Source organism: Opisthocomus hoazin, chromosome 6 (assembly GCF_030867145.1).
Source record: "Opisthocomus hoazin isolate bOpiHoa1 chromosome 6, bOpiHoa1.hap1, whole genome shotgun sequence".
Classification (NCBI taxonomy): Eukaryota; Metazoa; Chordata; class Aves; order Opisthocomiformes; family Opisthocomidae; genus Opisthocomus; species Opisthocomus hoazin.
This window is the reverse complement of record NC_134419.1, coordinates 28,616,243-28,631,417: the sequence shown is the minus strand read 5'-3', so window position 1 is coordinate 28,631,417 and position 15,175 is coordinate 28,616,243. Positions and strand designations below refer to the sequence as shown.

The following is a 15,175-nucleotide window of genomic DNA, read 5'->3' as shown; positions in this document are numbered from 1 at the left end:
GCCCCGGTCGATGCTCGCACTGAGGGGACGGGACCCCCGGTGGAAGCCCGGGAAGAAGGGACCAGACCCCGCTGCTGCTAAGGGAACGCCGCCGCCCGCCGCCCGCGCTGAGGGGACGAGGCCCCGCCCACTTCTGGGCTGGGGAGACGGCGGCCCCGCGCGCGGCCCGCCCCGCCGCCGGCTCCGCCCCGCGGCACCGCCCCCGCCCCGCGCCGCTTCCGGTGTCATGGCGGGCGGAGCGCGGCGGCGGCCAGGGCGGGCTGCGGTGCAGCGGCGGGGCGGCGGGAGCGGCGGGGGGGCGATGTGAGGCGGGGCCGGCGCCATGTCGGGGTGCGTGTGGGGCGCGGCGCCGCTGCTGGAGGCGCTGGGCCGGCTGTGGGAGGTGCAGGCGCCGCTGGGCAGCGGCTCCTCGGCCTCCGTTTACCGGGTGCGCTGCTGCGGGGACCCGCGGGCCCCCCCCGGCGCCGTCAAGGAGTTCGTGCCGCCCCCGCCGCGGCCCGGCCCCCCGCGCCGCCCCGGCGCCCGCCCGCCCGCCGCCGACTGCGCCGAGTACGGCTTCCGCAAGGAGCGCGCCGCGCTCGAGCAGCTCCGCGGGCACCGCAACATCGGTAACGGCACTCCGCAACCCCCCCCCCCCCCTTTAGCCTGGGCACCCCCCCCGACACCCCCCCGGCCACCCTCCAGCATGGGCACCCCTCACCCCCGCCCCCGGCCCCCCTCCAGCCTGGGCACCTCCCCGTGTACCCCCTCCCCGCCATCCTCCAGCCTGGGCATCCCCCGGGACCCCCCCGTCCCCAGCCCCCCACTTCTCAGGGGGCCTCCACAGGACCCCCCAAAGACAGTCTCCCCCAGGGCTAACAGGTGTCTCCCCCAGCCCCTTTGGGAATGTGGGGTCCCTGCCCACCCCACCCCCCCCCACTGACCCCGCAGGCGGGGCTGGGGACCCCCGCCCCAGTGCACCCCGTGGACCGGCACCTCTGGGCGGGTGGGTCTGGGGGTCCCCTGCCTGGTGCTCCCTGGTACCCCCTCGGGGTAGGCTCCTGGGTACCGACCCCTTCCCTGGGCGGGGGGCCCGCAGGTCACCTCCCCGGGGGGGCACGGGGTGGGCTCGGGCGCCCTTAGGGCAGGCTGGGGAGGTCTGGCAGCGGTGGGGCTGTGTCTGCTCGACTCTGGGCTGCCGGCGTGGGTGGGAGTGGGCTTGGGGGGGGAGCGGGCCTGCGCGCCGGAGGTGGCTGCTGGGAGCTGCCAGCTTTTCCCAGCACGATGTTCCTTCCATCTGTGTGAAACGCTTTTTAGTGCTGTGAGACACCTAGACTGGCAGGCGTCCTGAGGAGAGCAGTGCTGCCGCCATTCTGCACACCAGTTGTCCTGGTGCTTATCCTTGTCCCAGAGGCTGAGCGGGACAGCCCTGTCCCTGCAGTAGAGCCTGGCAGGGTGTTGTGAGACCAGCCTGTCACAGGGTCACAGAACGGCGGGGGTTGGAGGGGACCTCTGTGGGTCACCCAGTCCAACCCCCTGCCGAAGCAGGGTCACCCAGAGCAGGCTGCACAGGACCTTGTCCAGGCGGGTCTTGAATATCTCCAGAGAAGGAGACTCCACAACCTCCCTGGGTAGCCTGTGCCAGGGCTCCGTCACCCTCAGAGGGAAGAAGTTCTTCCTCACGTTCAGACGGAACTTCCTGTGCTTCAGTTTGTGCCCATTGCCCCTTGTTCTGTCACTGGGCACCACTGAAAAGAGTCTGGCCCCATCCTCCTGACACCCACCCTGCAGATATTTATAGGCATTTGTAAGGTCCCCTCTCAGCCTTCTCTTCTTCAGGCTGAACAAGCCCAGCTCCCTCAGCTTCTCCTCATAGGAGAGGTGCTCCAGGCCCCTCACCATCCTTGTAGCCCAAAGGGGTGATGTGGCTGGTTTTGCCTCGCTGCTTTCCTCTCAGCTTAGGTTCTCCATCTCTCTGAACATCACGCTTTGTAAAACAGAGGAGCTGCCTCCCACAGCTTTTGTGGCCGCCTGGGCAGTAGCGGGGAGCAGCGGGACGTGATGTCCATGTAATTGCTCGTTACCGACGCCTGTCGATGTGTCTCACCGTAGTGACGCTGTATGGCGTGTTCACCAACCACTACTCTGCGAATGGTCCGTCTCGCTGTCTGCTGCTGGAGCTGCTGGACGTCAGCGTGTCCGAGCTGCTGCTGCACTCCAGCAACCAGGGCTGCTCCATGTGGATGATCCAGCACTGCGCCCGAGACGTTCTCGAAGCCCTGGCTTTCCTGCACCACAAAGGCTACGTGCACGCAGACCTCAAGCCACGCAACATCCTGTGGAGCGCGGAGGAGGAGTGCTTTAAGCTCATTGACTTTGGACTTAGCTTCAAAGAGGGGAATCAGGTTTGGAATGCGCCGCTCTCGAAGCGGTTGGCTCTGTGTCGGGTTGTGTGGGTCTGTGATGCCTTCAGCTTGTGACTGTAGGAGTCGACGTGACCTGATCAGCGTGGTAGCTGAGCTGGTGCTGAGGGTTTCCTGGAACGGGCTAAAATGTTGCTTGGCCCCAGAAACGGAAACTCTTGTTCCCCTTCTCCTTGCGCGGCTCTGGTTTCTGGTGGTGTCTTAGCCTTTGTGCTACGCATGACCACGAATTCCAAAGTTCATGGTGTGCTGAAAAAAAGTGATGTCTCAGCTTCCTGGGAAACTTGCTAGTTTTTTATGTGGTCAGACGAGTGGGAGCACCCAGTTCTGTAGAATTTCCTTTTATCATCCCTTATCGTATGTAGTAGTAATCCAGGCTTTACCATCAGCCTCCCCAGTCAGTTGCATTATCTCTGGCAGCGTCCTTGTGCTCGTCTTTACTTTCATCTTATCTTCAGCAGCTTTTCACTTTCTTGGTAAGTCTGGATGTTTCTTTCCCGTGTCATTGTGTTGATGGAAGCCCGTCCTCTGGTTGTGTGTAGGCAATGCCCATTCTTTACTGACACGGACGGATCTCTGCCTGTTCTGCTCTGCTTTTCCCGTTCGGGCTTTCACTCTCTTCATGCTGTCATTTTTTTGTTTCGGTGATACTGGGTTTTGTTATTTTGTCCTTGCCCTTTTTATTATGTTCCGTGGCCTCTGATGACAGCAGAGAGCCTCAGGAGGTTCTGCTGTTGGCCTGATAGAGCTTCTTTTCACCACCACCCCCGCTCTGAGTAACCGCCTGCGAGGGGTATCAGTAAAGTTTGTTCATCATGTAGCCTCTTAGCAAGTTCGCTGTTAATCACTGGGTGATGGGCGGTAAGTCTAGTAAACAAGCTGTGGTTTTCCTGTGCAGATGTTGCCCTGGCTTGTCCCTACTCCATGCACTCTGCTCGTTGAGAGGTTTTAAATTCACCTGCCTTTTTTACTGGCTTACCTGGCATTGAAGGTGCAGCCCATTGATCTGTGAATATTAGAAGATTGTGTGGGTGCCCTGTCTCTGAAATGTTTGGTACGGGAGCTGGTTTTAATGCTTGTACTGCTTAACTCCTCCATGTTGTTCTTCAGTTCTCCCACGTTCTTGGCTGAACGCTGGTTTGTGCTGGTAATCTGTTGCTGTCTTATCAGCAAGAAAACATTCTCCTGGAGCCTGGTGTAATGCAGATATTTTTTTTCTTCGGGTCTGTGTTTTGCTGCATGCTCTGTGAGTTGCCCCATAATCGTTGATCAGGTGTTTCGTTTGCTTCCATGGTTCCTTCCAGGCTGCTTCCTTTGGGCAGAGTTTCCTTTGCCTCTTCTCAGGAATACACTGGCTATAGAGAACCTTCTGACCCTGCTTTGAATGTGCACCAGGCATCAGCTTCCCCTCACCACCCCTGCCTCAGGCAGCAGCATATGTGCGTGATTTCCTTATCCGAGTCGAGATTATACTACTTTTATTTGCGGCAGCTCTGCCGAGCTTATCCTTGCATAACTTTTCCTGCCGTTACTGTTTAACAGAGAATGGCTGTACACAGAGCAAGGTCTCGGCCACTTGCATCTCTCAAAATGCTTTAGGTGGTAGGAGTGAAATTCCATCTCACTCTTTTTGCTGGTGGCATTGACCATGGTGTTTTCTCTATCTCTAAAAGTGGTTTGGTGGAGCTGCCAAACTGCTGCTTTTGCCATGCTAGAGGTTCAGCTCTTTGCTGACAGGGGAAGGGACGCTGGTGAGCAATTTGTGTATCAGTTCTTTTTAAGTTCATAAAACTCTTTTGAGCTCTGTTGCCTGAAAATGGCTGTTGTAAACTTTATTTTCAATCAGAGAACCAGATAAATTTGGTTTGAATATATTCCGCTGGTAAGGATTCCCAGTCCTGTGCCTTACCCAGGACGTAGGCTTGCATATTCTTCTGTCATTCCTTGGGTCGTATCAGTGTGTCTAAAACAAGCCCTCCCGTGTCAACAAGACGCAGCATGCAGTTTGTGTTCGGGCGCTTACAGGACTTGGCTAGACAAAGCCACAGCTGACTGATGTGAGCAGGAGGCTGGACTGGAGACCTTCAGAGCGGCTCCTCTGGCCGGCACTTGTGTGATTCTATAATTTCCTGTTTTCTCTGGAGCAGGCTGCATGTGGGCATTTTGTTTTACTCTGCCAGCCGTGGCAGCTGGGCAGGTATTGATTGCTGCAGCACTTCTGGCTGCGAGAGGGAGAAGGAAGAGGTGCGTGGGAAGCGCCTTTGATAATTTCCTTGTCTGAGGGTTAGGTGCCTGCTTCACTTTTGTAACATTTTGTTCCAGATAACATCCGTGCTTGAATAATGGCAGCTGTTACTGCTCCTCACTGCTCAGGCCAGGTTGTTTGTGCTCTCATGCAGCCGACGTGGGAGCGCGTTGGGGGTGTTCGATGCTTGTCCTGAAACTTCTAGTGTCTTCTGTGCAGGTTACCTGGGAGATGTTAATGGCCCAGTCTGCAGTGACATCCAGCCTCTTCCTCCCAGCAGTGCTGTCTTTCAGAGGGATCAGATGTTAGTGGGATGCCTGCTGCTTTGCTGGGAGGTGTTTTCTCTTCTAGACAGTCTGGGGTCTTTCCCCATCAACACAGCAGTAGAGGGAGTTGAACTGCCTGCGTAGCACGCCTGGCTCTGCAATGCTTTCTATCAATTTAGCAATAGCATTTTGGTGAGCCATTTGGAAGGGCTTCTGCCAAGTGATTTAAAGATAGAGTGGAGAACTTGAATCTGGAAGATTAACATTTTGTGTTTGTTTGATTTTCCGTAGGATGTGAAATATATTCAAACAGACGGGTATCGGGCTCCAGAGGCAGAACTGCAGAACTGCCTGGCGCAGGCAGGGCTCCAGAGTGAGACGGAGTGTACCTCTGCTGTGGATCTGTGGAGTCTGGGAATTGTTTTACTGGAAATGTTCTCAGGAATGAAACTGAAACATACAGTCCAATCTCAGGAATGGAAGGTGGGTGAGAGCTGCTGTGGGTGTGTTTGCTTGCACCAAGCGAGTCCTTCTGCTTCTTGTTCGTAACCTGGATTTGTGAGGTAGCACCTGGCAACTAGAGAGTGTTTCCAGGATGTCTCTCTAATCCGATTGCCTTGAGAATTAAACTTCCAGAGCCTTAAGGACCCACCTGCCCTGTGGGACTGGCATGTCTGAATGCTGCCTGTGTTCAGGTTACTGAAAGCTGAGGGTTCCAGGAGTCTCTGTTTGGAGCCCATGTCTTGCCAAGATTTGGGAGGTGAATTGTGCTGACTGCAGTGTGGCACAGAAGGAAGAACGAAATGGATGGCTGCTGGCTAGTTCAGCAGCACGAAGGCAGAGGAGCCATTTGTTCATTTTAATGTAATGTATGGTCTAATTTAGGGATCTTTTCATAAGTCTATATCGGAGAAAACAAGAGTAATGAATAAATGCTCATTTTGCGAGCATGGAGCCTGACTCTGTCCCCTGTTCTGTATGAAGTAGTTTTGTTTTGTGCTCCCCTTCCCAGTCAGAGTATCCTTCCAGCATCGTAGCGTCCACCGTAACAGCAATTTTTTCTGCACATGGAAATTTCCAGCTTTCGCACAGGCAAATGGGAAAAACTTCATCAGATGTGGACCTGCTGGTTTAACGTGTGAGGCTGGAGCACTGAGGAGGAGACTGGAGCGACAGTGCCAGAGCCCTCTGCATCCAGAAAATGATGGAACATTGCAACCTTTGCACTGGTCTCTTTTTTTTTCCTCACTAAACACTGTTTCTTTCTCTTTCCAGACAAACAGTTCTGCCATCATTGATCGCATATTTGCCAGTGAGGGGGTGGTTAATTCAGCCATTCCAGCTTATCACCTCAGAGACCTTATCAAAAGGTATCTTATATTTACTAACTGTTGCTTAAAGATGTGCTCTGTAACGTGTCATGCCTTGCTCTTGGTAACTTAGAGCCCATACCTAATGCTTTTTTTTTTTTCTTTTAAAAAAAAATCTCCCTGCCGCTGTGCTGGTAACAAGTGCAAGCGTTAGCAGAGATGCTTCAGGTCCACTGATTTTGGCACAGTTTGGAGTAAGCACAGAGAATAGCAGTCATAGTGTTCATCATTTGCTGTTTCAGTGCTTTGCACTTGCTGCCTGTGAGGTGGTATTTGGAGAACACTGGAGACGTTGCTGCTTTAGGGGAGTGTTGTCAGAAACAAGGGAGAGGGACAGGCAGTGTTGCTTCACCACTGTTGTCAATGTTCAAATGCACTTGTGCAGCTCTCGACCGAAAGGTCTGCCGAGGGGATTGTTTTCGCTGTACTGTGACTCTACTCTCAGGCTGCAGAGTGAACGAGGACGTGGCTTGGCAGAAAGAGCATTGGGAGCCACTGGTAAAGCCGTGTAGGGGATGTTCTCGGGCAAGCCCTGGGCTGTTAGCTGCTCTGAATCCCATTTGTGGAAAGATGTGGGAGGTCCTCAAAATGTGATCGCTTCCGTGAGACCACATGGGTGCCTGAGACATGGGCTGAATGGCCTGGGGAGGTGGAGTTGGAGCATGCTGTGTTCCATGTGAACTTGTAAGCAAGCAACTTCCATCATTTGGTGCTGAGAGACATCAAGGAGAAAAGCCAATTTACCACGTACCCAAAATGATTTCGAGGATTCTTCTGGTTTGCTTCAGCTGTGATTTGGAAGATGTGCTTCTCAGTCTTCTCGTTGTACAATAAGCACCCCAAAGATAGGGTATTCTTCTGTACTGGCTTCCAGCCTGAGTTGATTTTGATGCAGGAATGTCACCTGCAAGAGCATAAGCGTGTCTCTTCTCTTCCAGCATGCTTCATTGTGACCAAGGCAAGCGAGCCTCCGCTGAGAAGGCTTTATGCAGCCCGTTCTTCAGCATTCCCTTTGGTAAGCTGTGCACGTCGCCGCTGCTTGCGGCTTTCTCAGCGTGTACTGGAGGCAGCACAGAGTGCAGTTAGACTGTGGTGTTTCTGGTTCTGCCCTCGCTGCTGCTGCCTTGCTGTTTACTGTGCTCGGCAGCCGTCTGCGGTACTGCAGCAGGCAGGTTGGAGCGGCAGCTGTGCTCCCAGTGCTGCCCTGCAGGCTGTCGCTTGTCCCCCGCTGGGCTCCCGACAAATTCTGCCCCCCTCAAACTGACAAAGAGTGCATTGGCGGCAGCACCATTCATCTGAGGGGACAGAAAGAACAGGGTACTGACCTAATATTGTGACCATTAAGGTGCGTTTGAAGGGTGCAGTGCTATTTATGGTGAGTGGATGGTTTTTCTTATGCCAAGAGTTTCCCAGTTGGGAAGCCAGGAGTGCGAGCGACCGGGGCAGTGGCTGGTGGTAGCGTCTGCTGCTGCCTCCTCTGCACAGGTCGAGCAATCCCACTGTGTTCTTGTGGTTAGAGCCTGTTTTTGCAGTGACTGGGGGGGGCAGGTCATCGACAGATGTCACTGTCGCTTTGATCTGGCGCCTTCTTTCCAATTTGATGAAATGGTGGTGTTTCCCCAGCACCGCCCCCGGGTGGGTTGCAGGCTCTCAGCAAGAGATGGTCCGAGACCGCCCTGTTCAGGCTCCTATCCCTCCCTGTTTTCTATTCCAAAAGCAACACAGTAGCATTCTTCAGAGCTTGTTTGCTTTCAAGAACACCAGGGAAGAGCTTTGCATCCAGCTTTTCTGCAGCATAAATTAATGCTTCTGCCATCCAGCTTCTGGCTGGGCTAGTGTTTTCCCTTGAATCTCAGTCCCGCTGTTCTGAAGCAGCTTGGTGTACCTTGCAGTGGAGGTTATGCATTGCCTCTTGAGGTCGCATCGAGATGCTGGTGTTCCTGTGTATTAGGCAAAGGTAGCAAACTCGTTCTCTTGCATCTCAGAATCTGGGACTGCTGTAATCAAAGCCGCCTTCCATGGAAGGAGCTGAAGCTTGCAGCCAGTACTGCTGCAGAGCAGAGGGAATAGTATATTGGCAGTGCTTTCTGGTCTAGTTTTAAATACACAGACCTCTAACTGTACCTAGGAAGGCCCTTCTGTGGTTAGTGCTACAAGTTTATACAACAGCTTTAATTTTTCTTAGCTGCTGATTCTTTTCTTTGCCAAACTTGTGTATAAGCTTGTCTGCACAAAGAAGCATTTACTGTTGCTTTCCTGGGAAGTCAAAAAAATCATCTGTCATTGCCTTTTGCTTGGATACAGTTGTTCTGTTTAGAGTAGACAGCTGAGAATGGCTTTCCTTGTCATATACAGTCAACTCTGAACTTTCCAGTTCGTCAACTTCTTTCTTGAGCTGCCCGCAGGCTGCAGCCCTCTCTGTCATCAGTGTGGCTGGTATGACCTGGCACTTTGTGGAGGCGCAGAGAGGCTGGGCAGAAAGTACCTCCTAGGGCAGAAGGGTGTTGCAAGAAGTGCAAGAAGTGCAAGTTTGTCACTTGGTTACAGGAGGACCAGGTGGCTCTGAGTGCTAGGGGTTGGTTTGTCTCCCTCCCTGCAGAAAGACATGCGAAGTGAAGGACAGACTTACTTGAATAAAATGGGCAGCATAGAAGACCGAATTGGCACTTAAATGTTCTTTTCAGTCCCTGGTTCATCTCTTGTTGCCTCTTGGCTGCCAACAGTGCTGTGGAAGAATGGTCCCAGAGGTTTGCTTGGAGCTGGAACACGCCTGCTTATCTGAATGCAGCACCTTTCTTCGAAGGGCTGTCCCTGAGCACGGTCTGGGCATCGTCTAGACTGATAAGCCCTTTCAGCCTAAAAGCTTTTCATAAGGTCTCTTCCACATAAGACAGGAGATTTATAGCATGTGTGCTTGTCTGTCAGCTCCTCTTGCATTACGAAGTTGACATCTTCTGTCTGTGCCTGGCAGAGATGTTGGCTCCCTCGTACACTGCGCTTGGCTTGGAAAGGTATTCCCAAGGAAATAATGGCCTGCTGTCTTTGCAGACGTAGTCAGCAGGCTCAGAGTGGAGAATTAGCGCCATTTCTTCCCTTTACCCTCTCTTGCTGTCCGGTGGGAGAACTGTGAGGTACTGCTATTGTGTTTGGCTACTGTAGCTGCCAACAAAAACAAAAACTTTAACACTCTCCAAGTATTGCAGGTTGGGCTCCCAGATCTTAAATTCATGACTGGCCTGCCAGTCCCTTTCAGGAAGATGAAATCAAGCTTTTGTCCCTGGAGAAGTGACACTGTCCCTGCTGCTTTCAGTTTCTAGAGGACTAAGTGTCTTCTCAGACATGACTCGCGCAGTTTGGCACCTTGACTGTCTCCTCGTTCCGCAACAGCATCCGTGCTACGCTGTCCCAGGCCGTCCTGGAGCTGCCTGTTTTTAAAGCCAAGCGCCCCATGACAGGGGGCTTTATTTCTGCTCCTGGGAAGTTATTCACAGGGTCATTGCTCACCCACCTTGTGGCCACCCTCTTGTGGCCGTGTCTTATTCTATAGCCCTGCATTGTTTAAGTAGCTAAGTAGTCTTTCCCATTTCTGTTGCAAGATTGTATGGTGGTCTTCAAAACAGGGCATTGCAGTTGGGTTTTGAAGGGGGGGGGTTACGTGGTATTTAGGGAAGAACTGAAAGATACCCTATAGAGAGACAAGGCTTGTGCCTTAGTGTAGCTTAGGAATTGGAGGTACAGAAGCTGGCCGGCCTATTTTTAGCTTTCTGGTAGCAGGAACAGGAGAGGCAGGTTGCAGAGTAGTTCTTTCATCTTCTTGCGTCTCCATACATACGGGGCAGTTTGCTCAACTAGCACAGCGCTTGAGGTCACATCAATTTCTGGATCTGAGCTAAGTAGTCTTAATTTCTGCTAGCTTTGTAATTTTAAAATAATTTCAGGTGCTGGCCTCAGTATAACTGGAGAGTGCACTGAGCTCTTGGGAGAGTCCCTCAGTGCACAGGTGAAGATAGGCTGGAAACAGTGAGAATACAAGCTGTAAATGCAGGTGATAGTGGAGAGAAGCAAAACTGTACTGCAGAGAGCAGTAAGTGCTTGTGTATGATTGTGCATGTTGAGTCAGCTTCCTGTTTTCTTGCTCCTTTGGACTTTGATGTCTTCTCTTTTCTCTGATTCTGTGGGTGTCAAACAGCTCCCCATATCGAAGATTTGGTGATGCTCCCCACGCCTGTGCTGAGGCTGCTAAATGTTCTAAGCGATGCTTCTCTGCAGTGCGAAGAAGAATATGAAGGTTGGTGCAAGCCGTGCGATTCCCATATAGTGATGTCGTCTTACAGGCTCTGTTTTGTTGGCTTTGGGGATGTGAGAGCAAGCAGAAGAGCAATTAATGGGTGCAATAACAGCAAACAAAGAGCTGCTCAGCTGACATTTGGTACCAAGCAAGTCAACTGCAGCAACAGAGAATACACTAAAAGATCGAGACAGAAAGCAGAAATTGTAGTGAGTTCTTGAAGGATCCCAGATGAAGAAGAAAAAAAAAAGTTTATTTTGATTTTCTTCTTTGGTTAAATGCCCACAGACCTCATAATGTGTTTGTGGCTCTGAACTTCTCCTGGACATGCGCAGGACTCTGAAGCCCAGTAGCAGAGATCCTCAAAAGTTTGCTAGTAAACTTACTCAGGATCTCAGCAGGGAACTAAAATACCTCGTTGGAGTTCTTAAGCTGTAGCAAAAACTGTGCGTGGTAGGTGGCAAGGCATGGTGGTGGAATTTGCATTTCTGCTTGCTCTTAAATCCATATGAGTGGCAAAAGCCCAAGAGCTCTGGGAATATGAGTTTGAAAGGCTGGGTTCTACTCACACAAAGAAAGGTTTGTGGCAGCTATGTTAGTTCCCCTCCTCCAAGCACCATAACAAAAAAAAAAAAGGGCACTCACAAATCCCAAATGTTTTAGCCACTGGAAGACCAGGCTTTGTGTGCAAGGAAAAGCTCTGTCCATGTGCTCCGACCTCTGCTGTCAGGGATTCTCTGCCTGCAGGTCTGTGTTCCTGAGCCTCAGTTCAGACACTCCACCTCATTACGCAGCCATTAAGCAGTGCCAGCTTCTGCCAGTGGCACCTCTCAGTCTTTTCCTCTCAATTTAAAGTAAAAATTATCTGTTGGCTGAATGTTCTTGATGTGTTCGTCTGGCCTGCATTTGTTTCCTGACTCACTCTAGTTTGTAAGGTGAAAGACAACCAAATCTTTCCTTTCTCAGATATCCTGGAAGACATAAGGGAGGAGTGTCAGAAATACGGACCGGTCGTTTCCTTGCTTATTCCAAAGGAGAATCCTGGTAAAGGCCAAGTAAGTGAATGGAGGGAAGAGGCTGTGTGCTGTAGGGCTGCTGCTCAGCTCCTGGAAATCTCCTGGCTGATGACAGTGCTAAAAATAGCTGGTTATCTTGAAGGACAGCACAGGTTCCTTCCTGGTTATGTAAGGTTGCCTGACCTAGGAGGGCCCCAAACAGCTTTCTCAGGGGAGTCGGGATGCAGGAGGGAAGGGCAGAAGCCAGTGGGTGGGAGAGGAGGCACTGAGGATGTGGAGCATCGTTGTATGTTCTCCCACCTCATCAAACATGCTGCCCTTAGAAATGAGGAGCAAGAGGTGAAGTTCCAGTTCAGAGGTGCAGCTCCTTCCATTTTAGCTCCACTGCTCTGGGCTCAACCGAGCGTAGAGGGGAGAACGTTGTCTGGGAGCTGTTTTTCCTGGTTACAGGGCTGGGAGGGGGTGGGTGGCAAGCTGCACTGGAAGTCTTACATCTCCTGTCTCTCTTTCAGGTCTTTGTTGAATATGCAAATGCTGGTGATTCCAAAGCTGCCCAAAAAATGCTGACTGGAAAGATTTTTGATGGCAAGTTTGTTGTGGCTACATTTTACCCACTGAGTGCCTATAAGAGAGGATACCTGTACCAAAACTTGCTGTAGGCAGTAGCAACAATCAGGAGAGTTGTCTTGCTCCTCTTCCTCACGTGTTTTACAGTTGAATGTACAAAAGAGCTTCCTAGCCCTGCTTTCGAGTCATCTGTGAAGGAGAGACGCAAAGGACTTAACTGGGCTTTGAAACCTTCACTGCTGCTTCGTGATGTGCCGAGGAGGCCGGGCTGGCTTTCAGCGTGTGCTCGTGTGTGTGTTGTGCTTGCTCCTTTACACTGGGTGTGTGGCTTCACCCCGGCGGGTGCTCGGGCGGCAGGAGTGGTGCCTGTGCAAGCCTGCAAGGCCGAGCAGATCTTGGCAAGCGCTTTTAAGTGGTTTGAAATGAGACCATTTGAAGTATTTGCCTTAGCGCTCGACTTTGCTCCGGAGAGAGAGGATTTCTTGGTTAAGCTTTACTATAATGCATGCGCTCTTCTCCAGTGCGGAGGAGGAGGTGGAAGGCTTCCCTGCCTTTTGTTGACATCTATTGTAAATAAAGAACCAGAAGCACCATCCTCTCTAAACTAGACCAGGAAGACTTTTGAGTCTTCGCATCTCATAGAGCAGAGAGAGGCAGTGAAATTGGATCTGCTGAGCCTGCGGCGTTACCGCATGGCTGTCTGTGACCCCTGGGAGAGCCGTCCCCTGGCCTGGCACAGACAGCACGCGGGGCTTGGGCAGCGCGGGCGGACGCTGCCTGCGGTGAGCCGACCTTGCTGCGTGCCCGGGGTGGGTGGGCGCCGATGGCTGATACGTGTCGTCAGAGCAGTGCCAGCCCCAGTCCCGACACAACCTGCGAGCGCTCGGTAGCCAGAGGTGGTGTGAAAACCCTGTTGCGTGGAGTCATCTTCCTAGCATGTACCCTGTGCTGGCACTGGTGCTCTGATGCCAAATCATCTGTAACACGTAAGCGTCATTAGGTGATACTGTTGGAAAGGAGTGCTACACAGGCAGTATTCCTTGCGTCTCAGCAGGCCTCCTGCCCTGCAAGTCTTACAAGAAAGAGCAAATATTTGTCTGTCGTAGGTCCCCCGCTTGGCTTTTCCGTGTTGTGCGTTCTGGTTTTGCATTAACCCCTATTGGACTTGTAGATTAGAAGCACTGACACTTTTGGTCCTTCACAGGTTACACAAAGGGCCTGAGGCAATCTGAGATCCTGTAGGGAAAGGGCTCGCTGGGCCATCAGACTTGACTGGCCAGGGGAAGGTCTTTCCCAGCGTCAGCGGTGACAGCCACGTGCTTTTGGGGGGGGAAGAACCCAGCCTGGGTGAGTGGCATCGCCGCTCCCCCGAGTGTGCTCTCTGCTCACGGGCCTTCACACGCAGCGCTCGCTTGGGCAGCCGCTGGCGTGGGGTGTGCGGTGGCCATTTCGCAGGGTGTGCAGACGGACCCCCACACCCGGCGGAGCCTTTCCCTGCAGCCGTGGGCGCTTTGCTGCGGCCAAGTTCAGCGGGGGACAGCCCTGCTTAGAGGGGAACCTGCGTGCTCTGGCTGGCGGCCCCGGTACCAGTCTCAGCAAGCGGGAGAGCCCTTGTGAAGTCTCTTCTCCAGCTGGAATACTTGCGGGCAGCTGCCTGAACCGTCTCTGACCTTCCCTGGAATAATACCTGAGTTACCTTGCGGTTTACTTTTCGCATCTTGCTGCTGCTGGACTTGCTGGAATCCTGCACTTAGAAGTTCCTCCGGATTTTCGCCCCGCGCACACGGTGGGGCAGGCGATCCAATGGCTGTAGCGCTTCGCGAGTCCCGAGTTCCTCTCTGTGCTGACGTGGAGTCCCGTCTGCTGTCGCCCTTCCCGAGCTCCCCCCGCAAGGACCAATTTCTTTCAATTTTTCCTCTTGCCTTTGAGGTGGTGTAGGTTTTCCAGGAAAAAAAAAAATACATATATCCCACAATGAGTTTTAAGGTGTGATTTGCTGATCAGGCTTTTTCTGGGAACGCTGCTGCTTTGGTGTACGTAGCTGTAAAGCAGCTTTGTGTAGACGGGGTGTGCGACTCACGGCTTTTAATTTAACTGTCCTTGCAGCGAAGCGCCTTTTAGTGTCTGGGAACTGGATGATTAACTGGGCGAGGGTTTTTCCTACGTGAAGAGCAACGTTTAAAGTGCTGTAAGTGTTGGCAGGCACTGGCTGAGCTCCTTGGCTCTGAGCTGTCGCTGTCCCTGGTGCGCTGAGCCAAGGGTGGAACACCCTGGTGTTGAATGCCGGGGTGTAGGCTGGCTGCATGGGTGCCGAGAGCTCCTGCCGCGCTGGGTGCCAGACTGCGTGGGGACACGGGGAGCTCCCCTTCGTGCGGGCCGTGAGGTCTGTCCGCTGCGGGACAGGGACATCCCCGGCTGCGAGTGCAGAACTTAAACGTATTTAAGTTGTCGGATGCAGTCGCCTGGGACTGTGGGCTGTTCTGTCGTCTTTCAGGCGTATCTCTTTTTCGGTCAGAATTGTGGTTTAGATTTGCAGCTGAAGAGCTGTGCCAGGATGAATCTGTGGGAAGGAGCCCCAGCCGGTTCCTGCAGCACAGTAGAGTTGTTCCACCGGGGTCGGGCTGGCATTCAGTTCAGCTGCTTGTATGGGAGCTAAATAAATCTTGAAGATGCCAACCTCTGCCACCAGATTTTTCTCTCCGGATGTTCGTTGAGCTTGAGCACCGAGCTGGGCAAAAACCCCAAAGCTGCTTTCTTTTTAGTATTATTGTTGTTATTATTAATATTATTATTTTCCTCCTGGCAAGAGCTGGAGCTGCTGATCTCTGTCCCGTCACTGGGTGCAGCTTCCCTCTGCACGCTGCGGGGTGCAGGGGCCTTTGCAAACCCCTCACCGCAGACGCGTTTGGTCGCTCTCCCTCACCAGAGCCATTCTCCATCCAGCTGAAGCCTGCGCGCGAGTTCCGTAACTCGGGCTTCAGTCTGAGGCGGGCCCGGGGATGCGGGCCGAGGGCTGGGCCG

At 52.9% G+C, this 15,175-nt stretch overlaps 1 protein-coding gene across 1 annotated transcript; it reads left to right on the top strand.

Moving 5' to 3' along the window:
• The first annotated feature begins 245 nt into the window (after positions 1-245).
• UHMK1 (U2AF homology motif kinase 1) lies at positions 246-14,830 on the top strand. The gene is made up of 8 exons (XM_075422367.1): positions 246-608; positions 2,092-2,384; positions 5,205-5,396; positions 6,189-6,283; positions 7,222-7,298; positions 10,473-10,571; positions 11,538-11,626; positions 12,100-14,830. The coding sequence occupies exons 1-8, from the start codon at positions 323-325 to the stop codon at positions 12,244-12,246; spliced, it is 1,278 nt and encodes a 425-aa protein (XP_075278482.1). The 5' UTR covers positions 246-322; the 3' UTR covers positions 12,247-14,830.
• Positions 14,831-15,175: the final 345 nt, after the last annotated feature.

Excerpts from the sequence above, each read along its gene's own strand:
- UHMK1 (XM_075422367.1), top strand. The coding sequence starts at position 323 with ATGTCGGGGTGCGTGTGGGGCGCGGCGCCGCTGCTGGAGGCGCTGGGC. Across the intron at positions 6,284-7,221 it reads CTCAGAGACCTTATCAAAAG|CATGCTTCATTGTGACCAAG; the intron begins GTATCTTATATT and ends CTTCTCTTCCAG. Across the intron at positions 7,299-10,472 it reads GTTCTTCAGCATTCCCTTTG|CTCCCCATATCGAAGATTTG; the intron begins GTAAGCTGTGCA and ends GGTGTCAAACAG.